Source organism: Hesperophylax consimilis, chromosome 22 (assembly GCF_061612785.1).
Source record: "Hesperophylax consimilis isolate HC1 chromosome 22, BYU_Hcon_1.0, whole genome shotgun sequence".
Lineage (NCBI taxonomy): Eukaryota > Metazoa > Arthropoda > Insecta > Trichoptera > Limnephilidae > Hesperophylax > Hesperophylax consimilis.
The window spans coordinates 22,137,205-22,163,894 of NC_142857.1; the positions used below are offsets into that span (position 1 = coordinate 22,137,205).

General features: G+C 35.2%; 2 protein-coding genes across 3 annotated transcripts in view; one reads left to right on the forward strand and one right to left on the reverse strand.

Moving 5' to 3' along the window:
* Smr (nuclear receptor corepressor smrter) overlaps positions 1-26,690 on the forward strand; it is a 608,275-nt gene that overhangs the window by 52,586 nt on the left and 528,999 nt on the right. The window lies entirely within an intron of this gene.
* On the reverse strand, positions 21,029-24,338 carry LOC149413246 (uncharacterized). The gene is made up of 3 exons (XM_089645132.1): positions 23,876-24,338; positions 23,676-23,776; positions 21,029-22,121 (listed from the first exon to the last, which is right to left on the reverse strand). Exons 1-3 carry the CDS (start codon positions 24,105-24,107, stop codon positions 21,822-21,824), a joined length of 633 nt encoding a protein of 210 aa, XP_089501258.1. The 5' UTR covers positions 24,108-24,338; the 3' UTR covers positions 21,029-21,821.

Below are 26,690 nucleotides of genomic sequence, written 5' to 3' on the forward strand. Positions count from 1 at the left end.
TAGGAATTAATAGACGAGAAGATAATGTCGAGGGGTAAAATCAACTGTTGAAGAACGAAGGGAGTGAAGCTGACTGTGATTCGTCAATAAATCAATCTGACAGTAAATAGGCATCTCGCATTATAATATCACCATTTACTTCTTAAAAGTAAAATCTGCTTTTGAATGAATAGACATTTTTACATGGGAGCGCAAATTACTCGCCACGATATGAACAAATTTGCGAAGTCCAAATTCGGCAAAAAAATTCGGTTCTATTTTCAGAGTCGAATATTTCGTTTAAGTATTTAGTTAAGACACTTTTATAAATGTTCATAATTTACTTCCCAGCAACCAACCAGCTTTGTGTTTCGCGTCCAGACGTTTCTCGATGTGATAGTAACAACTGATTCATATTATACGATGTGAATATGCTTAAAATAAAGTAAAATAATGCTTATATATGGAATGTAATACGACAATTGGTTTAATTCTCTTTTTCACATCTATTTTTACAAGTTTTCATAGTACAAGTCAACATTTTGCCGTGTTATTTCGTAAAATGAACCGATGATGCCTCGACCATAGTTCGCACAAGAATGATGACGTCACGTTTTCAAATTTCACTTGAGGCCATACGCGAGCACAGCCGGCTCCAATGGAACCGGTATGGGGAGTGGGGATAATACGCTTTTAATCACTTAGGGCAGGTCTACTAATATTCATAGGTCTATGGTTTCAACTTTATATCAAACTAGCTGACGCGTACCCGGCGTTGCTTGGAGTTGTGAATGATTTGGAGTAAAGTTTTGAGGTTGTGGATTCTAGTATAAACATCGATTTTCCTCTACTTTTCATAAATATAATACGCATGTATTCCTACACATATATAACCCTTACGGAAGAAATTCTCGAACTGATATTGAAAACCCTATCAAAATCCGTTACTTAGTTTAGAAGAACTAAGCGCACATACAGACGCGGATAGCGACATTATTTTATACTATAAAGAGATTGTAATAAGCTGACAAGCTTAACAACATGATAGTTATCATCCTCTTCTGTTGATTATTAATTTGTTTAAAAGCTGAAATGTACGTAGGATGCGTCGTTTCACAGAATTTGAACAATTCATCAAATTTTAAAGTTAAAATTCAAGTTCTATGAACGTTTTATTCAAGTTCTGTTCTTATTTCATCATGAGCCGGTTATTACACAGTACTTGGATAGTAACAAAACTTGAATAAGACTTTCATAGAACTTGAATTTTAACTTTGAAATTTGATGAATTGTTCAAATTCTGTAATAATAATAAATAACTTAATTTGTCACATTATGCAATAAAACAATAACGGAAAAAAGGATTCGTAATTAGGAAATTTCGCAATTTAAAGAAGTTTTATAGGATTTATACATATTTATGTTTTTTTGAACTTAATAAAAAATTCTTGATTATTTCAAACGCCAATATATGTTCTACTTTCAGTATTTAATTAAAGCAACTAAAAATATTTCTATATGATCATATTTTCAAACCAAAAACACATGATTTTGCATTACTTCGCAGTGTCATAACTAAACTATTTAAGCGTCCCTTTCTCAATCTTATTCATAATACTTACATTATTTTCGAACTTCTACATTGATGATACAGTCATACTCTAATTTTTTTATATACGTACTTTAAAATAAATTTAATTTGTTATTAATTCCGAAAATTTTGCTCCCGGGAACGCAGAAGAGAAAAGAGTGAGCTCACTGAACCAAGCGGCATACCAACCAGCTACAAGGCCCGTTTAGAGCGCCAGCCACCAGCAGCCGGCTGCCGGGGGGTTATCCGCTCTCCTGCTATATCGAGCGGCCCGGCTGCGTTGCCGGCTCTCTGCCGCGTCCTTCCTCCCCGCCTCCCCCTCCCCTCCCCCGCACAAATAATAATACCCAACCCCCTGTTCCGCTTCCCCCGCTCTTCCCTCCCGCCCGGCGGTCCCTCGCACCCCGCTCTCCCCCCTCTCCCCCCTCGCCGTCAGCCCCATCGCGACCCGTGACCCGGCTGGCACAATACACTATACACTATATACGCTGAAACTATAATATCGCGGGTATACTCATTGACAAAAAACGTTAACTCTATAATCGCTGTTTTAAAAAAACGAGAACTTTTTTACTTTAAACTTTTTTGTCAAATTAAATTGCAGTTTGTGTGGATACAAAAATATGAAATCATGATTTGTGTTTAATTTTTAATTGAACGGATAGTCAATTTTTAAGTTTATTTACAAAATGGTAGCAATTAGCATATTTTCTTAGATGATTTTGTACTGGCAGAAACACTAAGATATTTAGTGCTTTTTGTATGTTATTTGTTTCAAATTGACTGCTTCGTTTTATTAACAATGCACTACACATTTGCGTTATTTTTGCTTTAATAAATATATATATTTTTTTAAATTTGAAAAAAAACATAAAAATAAATGTTATGTGACGTTTACGGTTAAGTTGAGTTAAAGCTTTCTGCCAGAAATGACAAGGGCAAATAGATTTAACTTTTTTTTTAAATTATAGAAAGTTAATATTTAACACGACTTATTTAAGTCAACATGTAAAATTTCCAACTTAACGTATTTTTCCAGTATGCCCATGATATAAAATAATGAAACAGATATGTTGAGATTGCTAAAATAAGGATCATAATAATAATTGGATAGTTAGTATAGCGCCGTTTTTTGTGAAAAATCGCACTTATTTCAATAAGGGGATATTCCGCCATCCTCTTGATAGGATAAAGTATCTGATTATTGTTAGCCACTATTCCAAGGGCGAATATGAAGTATATGATTATATGTTAGGGGGTTCAAACACTCCCCTCATGTGAATGCTATAGCTACGCTTCTGCTTTACTGACAGATTTTAGCATTTATTTAGTAAAATAGAATTGTGAAATCAAAATTGATATATATACACGGTGTCCGGAAACTCGTAGTACAAGCGGGAAACTGGAGAATCTACACCACATGGGGAACCCAAAAAAACATAAAGTTTTTTGATTTGAGCATTTTCAAAAAAAAAAAAAAAAAACCAAAAAAAAATATTTTTCGGCTATTTTAGGGTTAAAGTTTTTTCTGGTGTTTAGGGTTGAATAACAGATGTTTTAACCCTGCAGAGCAGAAATATTTTATGATTACACCGGGTTAAATGAAGGGTGATTTCAAAATAATGCTTCAAATCAGTGGCGGCCGGTGGTCAAAATATGTAAGGGTTCACCGGATTACAACATTAAGTCATAAAATAAATTAAATAAAGGTAGATATGTACCTATTTATAAAGAAGTTCTATTCTCTGCTCCTTTTGTTTAGCGAAGACCTCTATCAATGCTTAACACTGATAGTGCGTTCAGTCTGTCCTGGCTCAACGTGTTTAAAAAAGATTTTATTCTTTTCAACATTGAGAAACATCTTTAGCTTTCATCTGAGGTCATTCCAAACGTCATGAATGGCGCACAAAATTTTTAGTAATTCCACAGTCTCGCGAAAGTCTTCTAATAAACAAGTACTATAAAAAAGTTGTAAAATTGATAAAGCGCCGTTAGCTTTTGTCGCGGGCGTAAATTGCACAGAGTTCATCTTTTACTGAACTTTATTTAGGAAGTCATACGTTTTAAGCGTCACATTGTAATCATGTTCTGGGAAATTTGACCTTTATCGATTTTTATTAAATAGCTCATTATGGTGTTTAACTTAGGCACGGTAGCCTGAATCCAATTGCATTCTGATGTCAACTTTTCCTAAAACCTTTAAGCTCAAAACTTTTTGTAAGTGTAAATAACAAGAATTATGTTTTTTTGATTTTTTCAGAAAGGTGAGTTACATCAGTAACACCGCTGATTGTCCAAACTGAATCAATATCGTAAATTAAACACGTAAAACAAAATAAACTATTCAATTGATCACATGCACAGAGCTACGAACCTTTGTTATACATTGTTTTGTTAAATGATCGAGTAAACTTCTTCGATTCAGATTTGCACTCTTGTTTTATTATCAGTTCAGGTTTAGGTGGACCGGCATTTTTTAAAACTCGACCTATTGTTTTTAATATATTCCACATTCAAACTCATTCTTAATTTATACGTTGAACAATCACAAAAGTAATCATAAATTAGTATAACCTGCAATTGATATGCCTTATTAATAATTGATATACAAGATCGATATAACCTGCAATTAAACTTTAAATCTTTCGCAGAGTAAGAAAAGTTTTAAATTCAACAGACAATGCCCATTGCCCGGTAACGGCGAGTACTGACTAAACTGATAATAAGTAATCTGACCATCACTCATCTCTTAATGACATGTTTTATCCTGTACGCTTGTATCGAAGAAGCGGAACATTCGCTGAAAAATAGCAGATGGTAAATTGAAACCACGATATCGACAATAATATCAAACATACGCGTTTTAGTTTAACTTTCTACTGAACAAATCGTTCCTTCTGGTGTGGTGGTAAAACCCCGAACGCCGTCCTTGATATGGTATTATTTGCAAAGAATAGTATGAACTGGTATGTACCCACGCTTTCGACTGTTCCACAGAATATGCGACAAAGCAGTTAAATTTTGGATCGCAATCGAAAACGAACTGCTACGAACATAGGCACAAGTCAAAGTCGGTCTGCACGTTAAGCGCGCTTAATAAGTAGGTACCTTTTGTAGATATTATAACCGAACCGAATTTCGTATTGTGATTAGCCATGTCGGAAATCTTGTTGGTTGTTCGGCGCTCGGGAGCACATATTAGCTGGCCGCCACTGCTTCAAATCCGAGTTTCTTCATTTGTTTTACTTTCAAATAGTTTTAATTAGTTGGGTACTTTGATCTTCAGTAATAATTTATAAGAATTTGATTAAAAAAAAAAAAAAAATCAACTTCAAACTCGATTTACTCGATAACGAAAGCTCAAATAAAAAAAAAATATACTACAAAATCGACTCCAAATGTGATGTAGATTCACCAGTTTCCCGCTTGTACTACGAGTTTCCGGACACCCTGTATATATCAGGTCCTACCGCTGATAAGGCCATTGAAACCTATCTTTTTAATCACGAGTTGTTTATGAGAGGGGGTGAAAATGGAGAGGTTAAAAATAAGCTATCTGAAATTATCCATTATTTTAATTATAAATATAGATAATTGTAGTAGTGCTGCTTTTTTTATTTCCCCTCCAAGGACACGGTAAAGAACTAGAATAGAACTAAAATGTGATTTGTTAAACTTACCTACTGAATATTTTATTTTAAGACGTAGTAAAATGAGAATGAATTAGCACAATTATTATTAGTTGAAATAACTTATTGAATAATTTTCCCTCATTTAAAGTACATATATTACACCTACCTAGTACTATACGATATCTAGTATGATATCTAACAAAAGAAGGAACAAAGACTTCGATATAAATTTTTCTAAAATTGTAATCGAAAATAAATTCGGCAATAAATATTCTCTCAACTTATAATAATTTTTGATACAGATACTCGAAAAACCCTCCCAGAGATATTAACCTTGAAATGATGCATTCAAACTCATAATGGTACACCACTTGCAAGTGCGCCCCAGTGTTGAATTTGCCAGACAACAAATATAGATTCTCTTCTCTAAAAGGATTGCAATCTTTATAGCACGAGCACAGACGACGATAGGAATGCTGTCCTTGTTCTACCTGTATTTCAATGGAAGATGCTCCGAAGAACTAGTGTCATTTATCCTTTCGGCAACCGTGCATTGTCGACAATTACACCAAACGCCCGCCCAAATGTGCACGGTTGACATTGGTAGCATGAGAACGGGGACGTTTTTACGACTCATCCTGAGTTCAACAGCTCTGCTGTAGAACCATTTTCCAACCTCTGTTTAAGACCCATGTTTATTCCTTCCTCTCCTCCCTCCAGAAGACCCTCCACACATCATCCGCAAAGGTCACATTGATCTTGAGGGAAATTATTTTCCTCGAAGCCTCCTGTGTGAAGTTAATTTTTTTTAAAACGTTTGTATAGTATTCTACTTCGTGTCTCCAGGACTTCACTATAAACTGTCGTGTTGGCCGCCTTTATACTAAAAGACGACCCACTACCATTCCTACCCACCTTTACTATATAGGTATAATATGTGTGTCATTCATTGTGTGTGTCTCGTATCCACTGCCGGTCTGCAGTATAGGTGGCAGGCGGCAGGCGGCAGGTCTGCTACTATTGCGGTATACTACTATTGCGGTATACTACCGGAGAAGAGTTATTATGGAGGTATGCTGGCACTACCTTCTCGCTCTGGTAATATTATTATTTCTACAACTTACTGCCGGCGAATCGATACAGCTTCACTCAGACGAGAATGAACGTACAACAAAAAAAACTAACGAGATTTCTCTCATATTTTACTCCTTTACCTGGTTATTGATGTTTGAAAAATCTTTTTAAATTAGGACAATTGTTTTGATTTGTGGGTTTCTTCTTTCGATGTTTTCTCTTATTGGAGGTATTCCTTCTCCAGCCTCACGATATTCCCCGATAATTGGGGATGTCGTAATTCTACTGGCTACGAACCGTTGGTAGCTATTTGAGCGGTATTCACATTAAAAAGGTTAAAATGAATATTTTAAAATTTCAGTTTTGGTGGACCATTCATTTGTACATGGTAAATTTAAATAAAATGGATATTTGGTAAGTACATTAGTCCTACGGAATAATTTCGTCAATTATACGAGGTCCTTCATTCAATATTTTGATATAATTCCATACAATTTGCAGTGAGCAGACTGTCAATAGTCGCAACAAACACTTTCCTATGGAGCAATTGCGTTAATAATTATTCAAGGTCTTTCATTCAATCCTTAAAAAATTCCGTACACTGGAGGGAATTTAAAAATAATTTTGGTAATACGTCCTATAGAATTTCGTCAATTATTCATGACATTATTCAATCCTGAAAATAATTCTCTACAATGGATGGAACTGTTTTTATGCAATTATTTTACCCCAGCTAGAATCATTGGGGTAAATACGTCCTTTGAGCAATTGTGTCAATTATTCAAGGTTCTTTCAATCTTAAAATAATTCCGTACACTGGACAGTTATTTTGCAAACCTTAGAAGACCTAATCTTACTCATAGAACGAATTAGAACTCTACCACAAAAATATTATTTGTATATATTTTGGAAGGTATTTGTTCCTTCTTCTCTTCTTTCCTGGTGTGCTTATCTCGTTTTGTGGTTTATTGTTTTGTGATTTGACAATATAAATGTAAACCGTGTCAACGTGGCTTGTTTGTCGATACAGAGTTGTCGCCACCTCTCGGTAAAAAATAAATAACAGTAGTATAACAGTGTTCTACAAACCCACAGCTTGAACAACACATGGTGCGAAGGATTGTAAACAGTCTGGAATGGTAGTCATTTGTCTCCCGGCTGGGGCTAAATCGAGGGTTGCCTGATTTAGATGCGTCGATCCTTTTTGCTTATTTTCTCACATCAATCAGTCTCTGCTCTTTCATCTCCACGACTTTTCTGTGCTCCTGGCTGAAATCTGTTTTTTATAAAGGGGAGAAAACTCTAAAATTGTGAGTTCTAGTGTTGTGAAACTATCACAACTTTTTCTGGCTTGAATTTGTGGCTTAAATTAGCTAGTTAACTCGACTGTCAAAAAATTAAAATCAGACAAGTAACCTTATAATTTTTTTTGTCCCTGGCAAATATCTGTTTTCTGAAGAGACAAAACTCTCAGAAAGGTGAACCTAGTGGTCATGAAATTTACTGTTTGATATTTCAAGGCCATCGAAAGAACTTATAAAACTGACATCTGTACATAAAACTTTTTTTAGGGTTACGTAAAATTTGTGTCAAAACTTTAATTAAATTTCTTAATTGCATTACTTTTTGAATTGCTTGTAATTGCACCGCTACTAAAAATATTTGTATAACATTCACGACAAAATAACAGTTTTTTTTACATAATAAACTGTTTTCTAATCCATTTCATGTTGAGGCAGGTTTTGGTGAAAGTGGATCGATACTTTCATTTTTGTTTCAAGTCTTTTTAGTTTTATTATTCAATGTAAATTTCAATTATTAAGCCAGGCAACGTGATCATGACTTTCTTAGAGTATATTGTGCGATTTTGTCAAGAATGGTTATAAGTTAGCATTGTGATGAATTTTTCACAGAATACCTTCAGCGTAATTTGGAATTTAATTCTCCCAGAGAAGGGTAGAATGGTTGTTCCCGGGAAGCCAAGAACGCCAACCGTAATATTTGTAACTTTCCTCGGGTATTATAATGAACCGCATTCTGCGAATTTCTGGCCTGAACTTTAACGTCGAAATTGCAATAGCTGGGAAAGTTCAGATTAAAAAATATAATTAAAATTAGTACTTGTGTAGAGATTTGTAGAGTTTTTTGAATAATACTATAACACTAAAATTTAAACTTTTCCGATATAAAACACAACTCTAGAAAAGTGAATGATAACAAGTTAGGTAGAAAATTAATGGTAGGTATTTATATATATATATAATAATACAATAAAATTTTGAAAAATGCAATGCTTAACTGTGAAGAAACGATACAAAAATACCGTAAATGAAAAGCAAAAGATGGAAAAATTCTGTGCGGTAAAGTAAATGATTGAAAATATCATGAAATCAGATTAGGTTTCAGATGAAAGAAATTTTGTATAAAAAATAAATTAAAAACCTTCGAAAAATATGGAATGAAAATTACAAATATTATATTTTTAGTATCATTTAGTTCCTACTGTACTAGTTTAAAATTGAAAACACGTCGTGTTCCATGCTTCTTACATATTTTTAGTATTATTTAGTTCCGGGATATTATCGATTCTATTGTCCGGCAACACTCTCATTATGTTTTATGTATGAGGCTGGCCATAGTTCGATGCTACAATGTCAAAAATCATTGTTAGTTTAACCTTTGATTACTTTTTTTATTAACTTGTGTTAAAATAATCGGTATAATTTTGGATGTATTTTAAATCTTACTTGTAATATTTTTATTTTTATTTCTATTTTCTTTGAAATATATTTTTATCATTCAGTTTAATCTTTATTTTTATTGCTATCAGGGTTTATATTGTAATTTTTATTTTCTCACATATTATGCACGACTACCACAGTACGTGCATCAGCCTAGTATGGTAGTTGAGAAAATTACCAAAATTGAAATTTAAAAAGTTTATTAAAAATAAAATTATAAATGTCGTTCACTTAGACGTTAAAAACAATCAGTGTTTTTTTTTGTTTTGTTAAATTTTATTTTTCTGTGTTTTGCAGATCTCAGCAGGTTATGTATTTTTATAGTAAAAAAAACTTAACGGGTTGATTTTTACAAATTGATTGTGTACAAAACTATACTCACGAATGTTAAAATACTTAGTATGGTAGTTTTAATCTGAATATTATCTACGTCGTCTGTCCAATCTGCAGTGAAGCTACAATTGTTGTCCAAGTTATTTTGTAAATAAAATTCCTCAGGGATCTCACTTATGTCCTCTTCTAATAAATTATATATTTACAAAACAGCGTGAATTTCAACTGCTTGTGAATGCTTCCTTATTCAGTATATATATGGCTGTTTGAATCTGAATATTATCTGCTCTGGGCGCAAATGATTTATTTAGTCCCATTAAGGCGGCTGAAGTTTTTTGGTTGTGTGCCAATTTGGACGTTATAAAAAATTCCTATTTGCTGCAAAGAAAGTTGGAAATGAATGGGTTTTTAATTATTTATCACACGTACATAAGCGCCTTCGCTTTTTGCAAAGCGGTTATATATTTTGTTTGCTCCAGCCCATTTGCTGATTAAGTGCCAGCAACATTTTGTACGACTTTGAAAATCTGCGAGTAATTAAACCAGTTTTGTATTTTTGCGATGAAATCTTTCTCGTTTGTTTAGGATTAAGCGAAACAGGTTTGAAATGTCGCTGATACAAATTTAATAATAATACCAATATTTAGATGAATTATATAGCCCCGTTTTTTTAACTTTTTAGTAAAATAGGAATTTATTATGAAGATTTCGGAACACATGTTGATAAAAATCCTAATATTTTCGCATTTCGTCGTTATATATTACCAAGGCAAATGCAGGTGCGTATTAGGAAACGGCCTGCAATCCTGTTTTTAACCAGATTACCAATAATTTAATTGGATTCTTAATAACTTACTTTTTTTTTTCTTAGTGCATTCATAATAGCTAGTAGTAACTTTGTTGACAGCCTGTTTTGGATGCCACAAGTCAAAAGCGCTGTTATAAATATACTTCTAGACGTGTACTAACACAATACCAATAATATGTTTTTCTTTTGTTACAGGTAAGACATTCTTCGATTACACACTAAGATCATTTTCGCCTAAGCAATATTCAATTTGTACAAGTGGTAATTATAAATTATTTTTTAAATTTCTGCACATTTATTTTTTACTTCTAGAGTTCTAATATATAGTCTTGCAACTGAGAACTTTGTCGCTGGGAAATGTAACAACGGATTTGTTAGCGACGTACCTCAATAGGCATGATCAAGTAATGAGGAAGTACTCAGACGTTTGGAATAGCAGAAGAGTATGCATGGGACAATATATGATGGTGGGTAACGCAAGGAATATAAGTATTATTTATTTAATAGGTTCGTACGATGATAGTGAACGTGTTTAGTAAATTGTATTTCTTAATTCTCACTAGGGTGAACCGTGCTGAGGCGGACTAAAGTTATTCAGTCCTCTCACTAGGGTGACCTGTGCTGAGGCGGACTAAAGTTATTCAGTCCTCTCACTAGGGTGACCCGTGCTGAGGCGGACTAAAGTTATTCAGTCCTTCACTAGGGTGACCCGTGCTGAGGCGGACTAAAGTTATTCAGTCCTTCACTAGGGTGACCCGTGCTGAGGCGGACTAAGGTTATTCAGTCCTCTCACTAGGGTGACCTGTGCTGAGGCGGACTAAAGTTATTCAGTCCTCTCACTAGGGTGACCCGTGCTGAGGCGGACTAAAGTTATTCAGTCCTCTCACTAGGGTGACCTGTGCTGAGGCGGACTAAAGTTATTCAGTCCTCTCACTAGGGTGACCTGTGCTGAGGCGGACTAAAGTTATTCAGTCCTCTCACTAGGGTGACCCGTGCTGAGGCGGACTAAAGTTATTCAGTCCTTCACTAGGGTGACCCGTGCTGAGGCGGACTAAAGTTATTCAGTCCTCTCACTAGGGTGACCTGTGCTGAGGCGGACTAAAGTTATTCAGTCCTCTCACTAGGGTGACCTGTGCTGAGGCGGACTAAAGTTATTCAGTCCTCACTAGGGTGAACCGTGCTGAGGAGGACTAAAGTTATTCAGTCCTCCTCACTAGGGTGACCTGTTCTGAGGCGGACTAAAGTTATCCGGTTCGATTTTATTTGTTTCCAATGTTGTTTTTAGTGTTTTTTTTTGTTTTTTCATTGATCTCTTTCAGCCAGATTTTTATTCTTGATTTGTAATCATTAAAATTTTCTAATCGCTTTATATCTGGGGGAAGGATGTTGTGGAGTTTTGTCGCAAAATAGATGGTGTTTCATAAGACACATGCATTTTATATTTATAGAAATTAGAAAAAAGTCAATGTTTTATAATCAAGTCGTAAAAATATATTTTCTGGCACTACATTGCTAACGCTGCCTCAACCTCATGGGATACATCAAAATAATATACTACGGAATTGTATATCTTAAAAAGGCATACAGAAAAGTCCGAGATGGTATATGTCTATCTCCTAATGATAACCCCCCAGCAACCCCGGGTAGAAATCAGATAGTTAAACAATAATATTATGTGACCTTGCACATCAAACTTATCTATACATGTTTTTTTAATTGTATTTGATTATTTTTATTGCCCACTATCCAAGGGGCTTGTTTTGAAAATTCTATTCCAATTAATACCACTTGCGTTGGTAGAAAACCCGTTAACACTTCAAATAATTTTAATTTTAGTAATGACACCATTGATGATGCATATAATTACTAAACGTCGTCGTTATAAGAGACTGTTGCCTGTAGTGATTTGCATTTAATATGTGCATTCGGATTGTATGCAACGGAGCATTATATTATGTAAATTAGAAATGATTACGTACTGCAACACTGCAGATAAGCGTACAGGCCATTATTAAAATATTTTTTAAAACTTGTATTGTTGAAATGGGTCGTGGGTCCATTGTTTCGATGAGTCCCCTTCAGGCGTCCCTATCTAGCTCTACTTCGGTGGTCTTTATTAGTAGTTGCAGGTCTAGACTTTGTATTGTATCTAGATTGTTTTGGGACGACCAACTGTACATTCTCCAAATGCCTAAAACACTCCTCTCAGATTTTTATATCATTTAAGCCGAGGATTTCTCAAGAACTTAATCAATTTATGTTATTTTTCTGGCGATGCATGTCCTGGAATGACAATGACCTTGACATTTGAAAGTGTTACGCCTTTCTCGAATTACGAAAAAAATAACGAAAATGCGTTGTATTTTCTGTGACCGACTCAAATCCAATAAATGGTTTTTTATCAGAATTTTTTTAACTAGTGAACTTTTCAAGGTTCTTGATTTTATTCATTTTCGTGTTAAAAACGGGACTGGAGGCCTATAACGAATAAATTGACAAATTTCATAACAAACTATTAGTAAAGCACGATTATGTTATGAAGAAGTCGGAACACGTGCTCTTAAAAATTAAAATCTCGTCCATTATATTTATTTGGACAATGCCACCTGCGTGAACAGGTTCATTCAGGTATATTCTGAATGACTAATATTTTATTAGGAAATGGTCATGCAATCACATTTTTAACAGTATTTTGATTTAAAAAAAACTTCTCCAATGAACTTGCTAATTTAAAAATTACTATGCATGCAAAACCTTTTGAAAACATCCAATTATATTGCTCATCAATCAGCGATGACTCTGCATTCGATGTCGTTCGTTTAATTCCACAATGGTCATACAGAAGTAAAAACTAGTCCAATCTTTGAAAACTAGTACATGGGAATTCTATACAATGAATGCGATAGAACCCGCTGGCTTCGCGTCATACAATATCTATGGATTTTTGCTCCTTGTACGTTTCTACTCATTTTGTATGGATTGGCCTAGTTTCGTTTGAGTTTGTTTTGCAGTTGAAAATAGAGCTTCAACTTTATGGAAATATGTTGACGGTATTGGGTCCGCGTTTCAAACACGTTTGAAGGGTTTTTCAGCATTGTAAAGCAAATACAGCGACAAGGTGTATGCGACAGCTGTAAATAATACGTACCTACAAACAAGTTCTCGCTTAGCAAAATACATACTTATATTTATAATACTTTTGTGAAGTCACCTTAATGACGCTTTCCACCGAGTTAGAAAATAACGTAAATTGTGTTGTATGTATTGTCTTCATGCAGTGTGGGCTTATGATAAGGTTTAACATTATTTATTTATATGTATAATAAGCTTTTACAAACATGTGAAATATACAAGGTTTTCCAATAAGAGGTGTTATTTTGAATAGCCCGCTATTTCGGTAGATGTTACTTTTGAAACTGTCAGTTTTTGACATTTGACAAGTAGAAACTACGCCATTAATAAAAATGGAACGATACACGCTTCAACAACGCAATGAAATGATTAAAATTCACTTGAGTGAATCAAATGCAAATCATTTTGAGTGATGAGGCCCATTTCCACCTCGGTGGCTTCGTCAACAAGCAAAATTGTCGCATCTGGGGCTCGGAAAACCCGAGAGTTATTGTTGAAAAGCCTCTCTATCCTCAACGTGTGACTGTTTGGTACGGTTTATGGTCCGGCGGAGTCATTGGATCTTACTTTTTCGAAAATGAGGCTGGAGCAACAGTTGCGGTGAATAGATTGCGCTATCGAGAGATGATTAATGATTTTTTATGGCCGGAATTGAATGGTATTGATCTGGACAACGTTTAATTTCAACAAGACGGCGCTACGTGCCACACAAGCAACGTTAAAAAAAATATAAAGATTTAGTGGAAAATTATTAAAAAGTAAGATTTGTTGAAGAAATTGTAAAATGACAAGCAAAATAATAGTAAAAGCCATCATTAATATTTATTTATGATTTACGTTATTATAGCGTTTTTGTAACTAAATTCCGTGCAGTTGACACATCTTCACGAAGAAAACTGACAAATTTATTTTAAAAAATGTTTAAATTATTCGCATTCGTTAAAAATGGGACTGCGGCCTTTAACGAATGAATTGAAAGTTTTCCTAATAAACTATCAGTAAAACACTTGTTCATAAAAAATAAAATAATTTCGCAATTGTTTTCTATCAGGATGAATGCAGGTGCATGAACACTAACAATGAATGTACTAACAGTTTATTAGTACACGACCTTCTATCCAGTTCTTAACAGGATTTTAATAAATCAGCAATACTCATCTTTCTCCGTGTACTGAGAAAGTATTGCCAACTGCATACAATCTTCGTACAAGCGAGTATCTAAATGATTAATTTGAGAGGCGGTTTTGGGTACCGCCACCCCGGGAAGCATTTATTGGATAACTAAAGCCTCTGCCATATGTCCACGAAATTTTTCGCTACGTTTGGTGATTTAGTAGGGGTGCCCAGGTTCATCGGGTGAGGTGTGTTCAAGATGTGCCTGCCCTCCAGCTGCGTGGCGTGCCAGATGGGAGGGGATGGTTTGGGGAGACCCTTTGACCTCTTCAACTGGTCTCACAACTCATCGCCTTGCGCTGCAGCGAGAAGGATATATTCATACTTCTGTTACTCCTCATCCCTAGATTCCAACCCACCCCACATACCTTTTTCCTTCCCAGAACTTTCTCTCCTTTTTTTAAAAGGACCCTCCACACAGAATCCCCAAAGATGCCATTGGCTCTTAGGGAAATTAATTTCCTCAGGGCCTCCCGTGTGGGGTTAACGCAAAAAAATGACTCAGTCCTGATATTGTTGTAGCAATTAAAAATTAATTTTTGATCTAGTATTTGTTGTTGGTATTATTTTCAAATAACTAATAATAAATAATAATAATAATAATTGGACAATTTTTATAGCGCCGCTTTTGTGAGTTATCACCTCAGGGGATGCATGTAATTTTTGTCTACATCAAATAATGACACGAGGCTTTTTCTAGGTTTATCGTGTGCGCCCTTGAGGTGATATTTCACTCGAAATTTGTGTAAATTTGTGAAATTGGTCAAACATTGTTAATCAAATAGCTTTTTGCAAACAGTTTGTGAAAACACAATCACCATAAACAGCTGCTTTTTTACGCTTTCTTTCATCACTTATTGAGAAGACTCGTGATTCATGCTCCCCCATTTCCTCTCAATATTATCACTCTCTTTTTATATTTACTGATTTCTCTTGATGTATTTTTGGTATTTTATCATTATTTACTTTAAGGTTAATTAAAATGATTTTAATGTCCGTTTTCTCATGCCCTCTTAATTATTTTATTTTCTCCATTCCCGGCAGCACACTATCCTCTCGATTAACATCAATACGCTTTTGTAATGTCAGCATTTCCTGTAGGTCGGCCGTCCATTATTCCCTCTCTCCCGCAGGTCTTTAGTTACATGTTCATCGGTCCACAGCTCAGACAAATAATGTTGTGTTTTGCTCTTATAATTCCCAAATTGGTCAAGGAACCGCCGGACGCCATCTTGCCATTCTGTCGCGTAATATTGTACCAAATTTTACGGTAAATTCCCGTCTTATTTCTGCACTTTTTCTGTCTGAATTGCGCCGTAATCGGATGAAATTGTCGGCAAATTGCGTGGCAGAGGTCACGCCGACGAAAATGTGCAAAATTCACACTATTACTTCATAAAAAATAAATGGTATGTAGTTAATTATGAAGATCTCGCAAATTGCTGTCGCACGTTCATGCCCAGTACCGCCTGACTACCGATCTGCATAATTCGTCTGAATTTCCAGCAAATCGTGTAAAATAACTAATTTTAATAATATGGTAATAGATGTGGCAACGTTGCGAGGAATTCACACACACACAGCGACTGCAAAGTCCATAATAAAACATTACTCTTGGCACAGCCGGTAGGTCTGGCAACGGCGCCGCTCTTATATACCTCACTCATACAGGCATGGATAGGTGCGGTAGTAGGTAGCGCCGGGCGGGAAAACGGCTCTTTCAAGATTTCGCAGTGTTGCCGTTTCCCGGGATTTTAATGGGATCGTCTGACACTCTCCAGCTCTGGCATTTAGTAAAAAGACCCAAACACATTCAATCTAAATTCTTTATAAAGTACCATGAGAGTTTTACCCTTTGTTTGCGTTGCGTTTTAGTAATATTCCTAGCTTGCTTCGTGGGGACCGCCATTATGTACGTGAAACGTTAACTCTCGACGATGCGGCAACGCCGCTCGTGCTTGTGTAATTTCTCTCTTGGATGTGTGTGCCATTCGTACTACACGTATGTATATAGTATGCGGGTAGAAAGGGCTTTTTACAACATACGGATTGTAGAAAAAGTAAAAAAAAACACCAAATTCCATGCGAACAACGGACACATTGTTTTCTTTTGTGAAACTGTGTCGCCTGCATCGGATTCGGAATACCATGTGTTTTTTTGTGGACCGCTTCTTCTATGTGAAATGATTTTAACTATATGTACATCTGTTTTACTGTTAGGCGGACCCTAAATTTGATCACTGTTTGTTTGTCCTTGACGTCAAGGGAAAGTAAAAAGGCACCTTCACCATTCATCAGATACACAGTCAAATACTTTTTTTGATTTCTTGAGAGTACCTAGTTACCAATTAGGAATTGTTTATAAGTTCAACTTGGGTAATTAGAATTAGTGCTTAGTTAGAAATAAGTTTAGAGTTACAAGTTTTGGAGTTTATAAATTGTATTCATTAGTACCTACTTGGCTATGGACTATTATTTGTAATTCTTGTCAATTACATCAGTCGTAAGTAAGTCAATCCTAAGTTCCTTACCATGATGAATGATGCAGTTAGCATTCTTTTTTTTTTTTTACTAATTTCAGTTATGGAATTTTTCATTTTTATACAAATTTCATAACGCCAAAACTCGAGAGAGTTTCTGTTGCTTCGTGCGAATGGATTCCTAGCTTCATAATTTTAAGATGAGTTTTTTTTTTTTTTTTTCTCAACTATTATCTGCCTACCCTCTCTACCTCTAGTAATATGCAACACTGTGTTACTAATAATAGTCATTAATGTAATTATAATTAACTAGGTATATACTTGTCATCCGTTTATTCATTAATTTACCCTCAATGTCAAGGCAAAGTGACTCATATTATTCGTCACGTCCTCAGAACTAACTAGGTAACATTACCTTATGTTCTCCTATATGAGAACATGAGGTAATGTCCAAAGTCAAACAATTAAAGTATTCTAAATAGGTGTAATCATATTGACTCTTTTAAAGAATTAATTTTTTTTATAATAAATTTGCAGGACAATTTTTTAAGTCATAAATAACCGATGCCATGCAAGAAAAAGACAAAGCTACTACTCTAAGCTCTACCCACCTACATTGTATATTTTTAAATCGGAAAGTTTCGCCTGCGACTACAAAAATAATGGTGCCCATTTCGCATGGATTGTTTTGTGTTTTGTGTATGAAAAAAGTGATGTCAATATGATTAAGATAAAAAATATGCGCAAATCGTAGGCGCTAGTGATGAACACGAATCAAAAATTTCGAATTATGTATTAGAAATCCAATACGAAACGGCTGAAAATAACTGTTTCGCTCCGACGGCTTCTGGAATTTGTAACCAGTCAAAAATGTCTACCTCCCCAACAGAGGCGTTAATTTTTTTTATTGACAATTATAAATATTAAGTTATTTTAACTACCCCTGTCGACTGTAAAGAAAACTCTAACAATTAATTGGTTCAACCCCACCTTGAATTGGCGACGATCGAAATCGTATCAGTTCTACAGAATTAATTGCATTTCGAAATTGATGATGGGGATTTGGTGAGTGTTATTATTATTTTGTACAGCCGTGGTAGATCTTTCTCACCTGTTACAATATTATTCTCACGCAACATTCTTAATGTAGAATAAAGAGTTCGTAGCTTCGCCTTGTATTCTTTTTATTTTAAAAAGAAAGACAAACATTCCTGGGTTACGAATAACCCGATAACATTTTTTAATTTCCTACTACCATCACTGTGGAAATGTTGGTTGTGTCGTGATGAAGGAATTAACCAGCAGAGGAATTGAACTCACGAAGCCTGGGTGGGAACCTCACGCGATGCCAACCCAGCCAGTGACCGGTCAATTAATGCACTAACTTTAATTAATGAATTCTCCTCGTAATTACGAAAAAAACTACTCCCTTAAAGAAAGTTAACCGACGCGACGGCAACTTGCACATTTTCCCGTTTAAATTTAAATGTCTATCGTATCGAGTGCACGGTGTAATTATTTTTTTATCCACTTGTAGTTGTAGGATATTTCAAGCACGGCAAACCAGCATTTATATTTGTATTATTCTATCAATTTGCGACTAAATTAGTACAGTACTAGCTGACGTGTACCCGATGTTACTCGACTTTTCTCTGCTTTCTATAAATATAACTAGCTGTACCCCGCTACGCGTAGTTGTGGCTAAGTCTGTCTCTACAAATAGAGAAACAATGGCGCGAGTTTCTTTTACGCCTAACAGGCGCTGTTTTTAAAAAAACACTATTTTTACCTCTCACAGGAGACATTTACATAATACAGTATATAAAAACATACGCGTATTTGAATGCAAAGTTGTGTCAAAATTTCAAAGCAATCTGTGAAGAACTTTCGGAGATTTATGATTTTGAACAAACGAACATTTACATTTTGGTATTACATATAATTTTTGTGTTATATACAGGGTGTATCGGCACTAACCCGACAAACTTTAACCAGCTATTCCTTAGCACATTTGGAGTAAAAAATGTTATGGGCACTTTGCTGTCCGGTAGCATTTTTTTTTCAATTAAAAACAAAAAAATTTAAAATTTCCACACTACATCACTGTCATTGGCATTGCGTTTCGTGTTAAACAGCTGTTATAAGCAAGTGTGTCAAAAAGCGTCTTCGCTCTTTCGCACACACTAAATAATAATAGTTAAAAATGAGACGAATGGTGCCGTGCTATTTCGTTGTGACTGTAAACGTGCGCCAATATAGGTACACACGTGCATTATTCAACGGAATTCGAATAAAATATTTGCCAGATGGGTTTTCAAACTTTATCAAAGGATAAAACAGTGGTGACATGTGGTGAAAATATGAATAGTAAATTTTTTATTAAAAAAAACGTTACCGGACAGCAAAGTGCACATAAGATTTTTTACTCCAAATATGCTAAGGAATAGCTGGTTAAAGTTTGTCGGGTACGTGCCGATACACCCTGTATAATTTTTTTTTTTAATTTTTCCGACTTTATATCCGGGTTAAATCTTCCCTACAGGAAAACCTAAACCCTTTCACACACTTTTCCACAAATGATCATCTAGTCAATCCACATTATGCAAGTGCATTATATAAGCATAATAAATACAAAACAATACAAGAACAACACGTCAACTCACCAGAGATCAAATGGGAAAATAATTCACCGACTTCAGATATTTTCATATCAGAGGGTTCGGCTCGGTAGAATTCTCAATATAAATATTTAAAAAATCTTTCGTAATCCTAATCCTACATGTATATGAGCTAGGTATAATACCAGTAGCCGAAATAACAATAATAATTTTTGTATAAAATATAATTTTTGTATTATATATTATTTCCTGGGCATAACCAATTACCACTACTTCAGACACGTAGAAGAGGTATTGCTCTGATTATTATTTTTTTAAATTATTTAATCTTTTACTAAACAATGAAATACTGGCTTAAATAAATTTCTTTGTACCAGATTCTCACTCTCGAGGACGTCGTCATAACTTCCTTTATTGTAGAGACCACCAATTTATTCATGAACTCACCCGTGGGAAATCCATGTACTTCCTAAATGTAGTTAATCAAAAGATCGATATGTTTTTCACATCCTACAATGCACTTACAAGCTTTTCGTCGCTAAAAATATATTGTACAAACGGTACAATTATAACGACTAATTATAACCTTTAGTTATTAAAAAAATTAATGCACAAATTGAATTAAATAAATAAATATAAACCTTCCGGTAGAAATTCTCTAGATGATATCTATCAAAATCCGTTGCATAGTTTAGAAGAACTAAGCGCACAAACAGACAAACGCGAATAGCGAATTTATTTTATTATAATAGAATTTCGAATATCTGTCATTTGGAATCCTCAATACCATTAATAATTTTACAGCAACATAATATTTTCAAAAATCAACCCTTTAAAAACAAAGTTGTTTTTACTATAGCTCATCTATTTTTATTAATAGAGGTATTTAAAGATATTTTTGTTGGCTTGGCTGAGGATTGAATATAATCTAATATAAAAAAGTTTATTGTCTATGGCTGACGGGCGGCCGGCGTGGATTTGATATGTATACAAATCTACAGTTTTATTCTGAGGGTGATGGAAATTTGCACACTTGACCTTCAAAACAAGAGGAAGGTCACTGTCTAAGTCTGATGATGAAAAACTATGTGTGAAGCCCGAGCAACCCCGGGGAGTTACTTTACAGATACCTTATTATAAAAATATGTATTAGCAAAATAAAAAAATTACATCATTCAGGTGAGGAAAAAAATAGCAGTTCTTAAAATAGTCATTTAGTTTATTTTAAAAATTCCACTCCTCAGCAAATCGGTTGGAGACACAGATTTTCAATTGTAACATTTTCTTCAAAAAGCCTATCAGCACCATATCAATTAGAGGCCGGTTCACGCCCGTTTAAACTTTCTATCTAATTGGATTCTACAATATGACATTATTGGCCTTTGTGACAATAATACATTTGAATTTTTGTGAAACACCCCTAACTCTTTCACCAATGCTCACGCGAGAAGATCGGATGACGTCTTGTACAGGACTAGCAGATTATTCAATAGTGACCAGCTGATAACCCTATACAAATCGCAAGTACATCCAACAATTGAATTTGGGAGCCACCTCAGGGCTGGAGCCCCAAAATACCTGATAAATCTAGTCTGATTGACAATCCGTCGTTAGCAGGAAGATTGCCATAATAATAACAGCATAACATTTATAAAGCGCAGTTTTGTGTTATTTCACTTCAAGTGCGCTTTACTATAATAAACTTTAAAATCTCTGCATTCTTTGTTTGTTCTACAGGCATTGCAACGGAGCCTGCTCGAAGGAGTTAGCAGCATTGATCCCATATGCACCGGTGCTCATACGCGCAACTCGACTGATACGATCAGAACACCCGTTCACACTTGATGTTAGCTTCATGAAAGTTTCTTTGACTCGTTTCTGTGTAATCGAAATTACCGGCATCTGTTTTTCCTCCTTCATATAATCCGGGCCCATTCAAGACCCGAACTAATAAATTCTACATCCCCTACCTTAGCCCTCCTCACAACGATATAGCGATATAGTTGTCCTGTCTTTACACTGTATAGGCAGGAACACATGTTTTTTTTAATACTATCAAGTAGTCCATTATCTTCTTATTCTGAGTCACTTGATGGATCCGCATTATCCGACGACTGCCCTGTTGGGGTTGTCTGCGAGGCTTCCTCGGCTGCAGCACGTGGTCCGCAGGGGAGGCTGCGAGTGTCTGGTTGAAGATTAGCTATAACATACTCGTATCCCAGAGGGTGAACGTGCCCCCCTGCGGGATCATGGTATTTCCCTAAATCCGCTTCAAAATAACTCTGTTGATTGCATGTTTGACGTGCGCCAAAGTTCTCGGGTCATACTTTCGGAGTTCGTTTCCGATGTGTTGGCCAAACGTATAGTGCAGGTCGTTGGAGCAACTCGAAATTTGTTTGGGGACGTTGTATGACCGGACAGGACTTGCTTGATGCAGGTCAGGCTTTGGTCGCATTGACTCAATATCAACGCACTTCATTGTCCCTTTTGTGGTGCTGGTTTTGTTGGTGGTGTTAGCACTCTTGGTGGTTTTCTGGTTCGATTCTTCCGGCAGTTCAATCTAAAATTTAAAAAAAACACAATTAAGATCAAAGAAGAGAAAAATGCCTCATATATAAATCATGTGTTGGTATTTTCCAGAAGTATACATAATTTTTCCCTAATCTAAGGGAATTTCATCATATCACTGCAATAGAGATTAGCTACCTTGCAACAGAAAACAATTATGCCTTTCATTATGACGACTGTGGCTAATAAATACGATATAATAATTATAAAAACTTGTTTATACGAAAATCACAATTCATGCGAAAAACTATTATTTTTCTAAAAAAAAGTAACATTTTCAGTACCTAATTAACTTATATTAACAGCTTTACGTACTGTATATAATCACAGAAAATCTGTCGCTTCTTGCAAAAACTGTTCCGTACAAATTTGGAGTTGTTCCGTACAAATATCATACCGGGTAATTTATGGTACATTATCTGCCAGTACAAAATATAAATAAATAAGAATAATAACATATGTACATTTGTAGAAATGTATTGTATATTTGTATATTTACGTACGTGATTCATTTTGGACCCGCTCTCAGGCAGTATTAATACGGACAGATTTTTTAAAACAAACATCTGAAATTTGATCATTTCTTCTCGGTTCTTTTTTGAACTTGAAATTCAATTTGCCCGAATATGTATAATGCTGCGTATACGCGTACGAAAAAAACGCGAGCCGACAATTATGCGAAAGGAACGATCAACAGCAAGTGGCGTCTCGCAGCGTAGCGTTGACGAGTTGGACCAACGGTCCTCGTACGCAGCGCAAAGCGAATTTCTACAGCTTTTCTTGTATTCACGTAAATATTAACAGTAACCGACCGACATACGCGACTGATGCGTCTTGCCTAACATCGGTCTATGAAAGAGCTATAGTGCTACGCGATTCGACCATCGGTCCAGCTCGTCAGCGCTACGTCGTCGGTCGACCGATCGCGACGGTACGCGTGGCACTATTTCCAGCCTTATAGTACAGGGTTTTCCAATAAGAGGTGTTATTTTGAATAGCCCGCTATTTCGGTAGATGTTACTTTTGAAGCTGTCATATTTTAACATTTGACAAGTAGAAACTACGCCATTAATAAAAGTGTAACGATACACGCTTCAACAACGCATTGAAACTATTAAAATTCACTTGAGTGAATCAAAATTGTCGCATCTGGGGCTCGGAAAACCCAAGAGTTATTGTTGAAAAGCCTCTCTATCCTCAACGTGTGACTGTTTGGTGCGGTTTATGGTCCGGCGGAGTCATAGGACCTTACTTGTTCGAAAATGAGGCTGGAGCAACAGTTACGGTGAATGGATTGCGCTATCGAGAGATGATTAATGATTTTTTATGGCCGGAATTGGATGGTATTGATCTGGACAACGTTTACTTTCAACAAGGCGGCGCTACGTGCCACACAAGCAACGAAACCATTGATCTTTTACGATTGAATATCAAAATAACACCTCTTATTAGAAAACCCTGTATTACTAACGGAGTTAGGAGTATCAAGGCGAAACAACCATGGATAATCAGAAAAGTAAATGAATAAATAAGTACCAAAACTTACCGTCTCGGTTGTGTCTTCGGTGCGGCCTGGATTACTTCTGGTCGACATAAAACGAAATAAGTCATAGGCAAACCATTTGGAAATATAAACACCGTTTCGCCCTGTAACAAAAAATATATGCACGTATTTAGACACTGAAAATATGTAACAATTATAAATAATGGTACAAATAATAGAATTAAATAAAAAATATAACATGCCTCTTCCAAGAGTCTGGCCTTTTTTCTGTCTCGACTTTTCACACCTGTAAGTCCCCAAAAGTGAACACATTTTTCTTTTAACTTCGCCAACTGGAAGATTTAAACTATGAGCGATGTCCACCCAGGCGCGTTGTCTCTCTTTCATGTTTTTATGATGTACGTGAGAAGCTTCCCATAGTAATCTTTTGTCTTCATACAATTTGATCATAGTTCGACACTTAGATCGATTCATAGTTATAATTTATAATACAGTGCGGCTCTGTCAAAGGAGAGCGCGCGAGGCAATCGAACCGTCTGGCCTGAGCGACGTGCTCGCACTGAAGCAGCAGAAGCGAGTTTGAGTGCGATCAAAACATACCATACGGCTGGATGTTGCCGCGCTGTGAGTCGTGAACCATGCGTTGCGCGGCTGTCCTTGCGCCAAGAAAACTACCGTGGATTTTGAACCTTAAAAAATACTCCTAGCATAGTAAAATATATTTTATTCGCTTGGCAAGGAACTAATATATCTTAATTCTAGCTTGCCGTTTCGTCACTTGCAAATCTGTTTATTTTATCTGTGAAAAAGTGCGTCGCATAATTCCGTGACAAATGTCATATTTTTAATTTTTAAAAGTCACTGTACTGGGTGTTTATTTACAGAATCGCCCATACATATGACTTAATTATATAATATGATTTTAATTTTGAAGAACGATTTTTTGCCTGGAAAATATAATACAACTCAAGAATATTTTCGTTAGTCTTCATTATTTTTTTTAATAAGATTTGAGAGATTTTTTGTCTATGAAATGAGTAGCTATCCCGCGGTAACTATGTATAATAGATTTATTTAAAAATATATAAATAATATATATTAACACATTATCTGGTAAGACGACGATACAATTTACAAAAACATCATTATTCAAAAACAAGTAAGTTATTACGAAAATATTATCATTCTACCCCTGGCATTCTAAGGATTTGGTGTTAGCCATGAATACTAGCAAAATAACACAGTTTTGTACAAAATGGATGCCTACGGCGCAACGCTTATTGTCTTGTATTAGTACTGTGTGTAGGTTCTTTCTTTTATCCCTTGTACAAACTTTGAGTATGGAGAACTAATCAAATTGTGTGTATCTTTAATATTCGCTAGGGGTTATCCCGTTGTAAGAAGTCAAAACCAAAAGGTCACATATTAATGTAATAACTGCAATATATATCATAATCATGATATTTTTCTTTTAGTGTTATAATTATATTTTAATTTTTAATCTTTATTTTTTATTTTAAATTTATCTTTATTTTAATGTTGTTTTTCTTTTATTTTTTTTAAATGTATAAATTCTTAAATTATAAAATGGGGGCCTCAGCACGGGTAAACAACCCAGTGAGGCCAACATTACTAAATTGAAATATGAAATATTGTAAAAAAAAATGTATCAACAATAAAAAAATGTATCATTTTCCTATCAAATTTGTCTACACAGGCAGAGATACTGATAATTTTGAACATCGGTTGTAAGTCTAGCATTTATTAGTAACGTTTATCTACCAGAATTTGATACGAAATGTATATTTTTGTACTTTAGTTTCCTAATTCTTAAAATTTGCCTACAATTAGAAGCTTTTTTACACAAAGCGTTGCTTTCGTTGAGGTTATAACTAAATATAACGATGATATTGCTGACATTGAAATGCATTGCTAGCTGAGAATTGTTGCATCGACTCGGACAGAAAAAGCTGTGCAAATCTCAGGAGACAACATATGAAAGATTTCAAAACAGAATTTTGCTTTTAGTTAGGATTTGTTTAGGCGACATTTGTCTTTCTTCTCGGTACATCTTTTCACTATCTGGTCACTTTGCTTTTGGTATTTCTTGTCAAGCCTGTGACTATTTCACTCGCCATATATTCCTATTGGTAGTGAGTGTATGGCGAGCGATGTGCTAAAATAGACCAAGCCATGATGCGTATAGCGTAATGTGTCGCCTACCTTATTGGTTAGGTAATGCAAGAAAAAAGACCAGCAGTAGGTAGCAAACAGATGTCTTTTTCCTCAATTTTTCTGGCTTTCACCCTTGAAGGGTCGTTAGAGGTCATCATTTCAAATTATGGAGAGAGTAAAGGCGAATTTATAGGATTGGGTTCGGCTAGATTCTAGGTTATATGAGTTAGATCTGTAAACTTTCCTTACGAAATATGCATAGGTTAAACACATAAATATATTCTATTTTACAAGGTTAGGCTAGGTTAGATTTTTAACATATTGTCTGGAATATAAATTTGGTTTTATTCTCTTCTTCACTGGTTATGTTAATTTAGAAAACAGGGTAACCTAACCAGACCCAACAGAAGGCGACAAAACAGTGAACCATAAAATTTGATACACATTTTTAAAAATCTCATTTACTCACGGTTAGGTTAGATAAGCGTAGTTTTTTAGTCGTAAATTCTCCAGTCTTTTAAAATAAATAGGAACTCTACTTTTACCACTAACCTTCTAATACAAAACTTCCAAAAGTGTGTTTATCTGACCAGCCAGGAGGTGAGATGTCTTTCTGTATAATAAGTATGTTTTTCTGAATCTGCAAATAATAAAATTAGATAGAGCCTAGGAACTCGTACAAATTGAATTTGTACAGCGCCCTTCAGGTGGTTTTTCGCAAAAACGGCGCTTTACAAATTATCCAATTATTATTATTTATCACTTTTTAAAGGTGTTCCGTTTTTCACTTGTTTAGTCATAGAACCGAAAACAGACGAGCATTATCCAAATATTGCTCTATTTTATCTATCCGAAACTTGTCGTACAATTTATTTTTTGCAC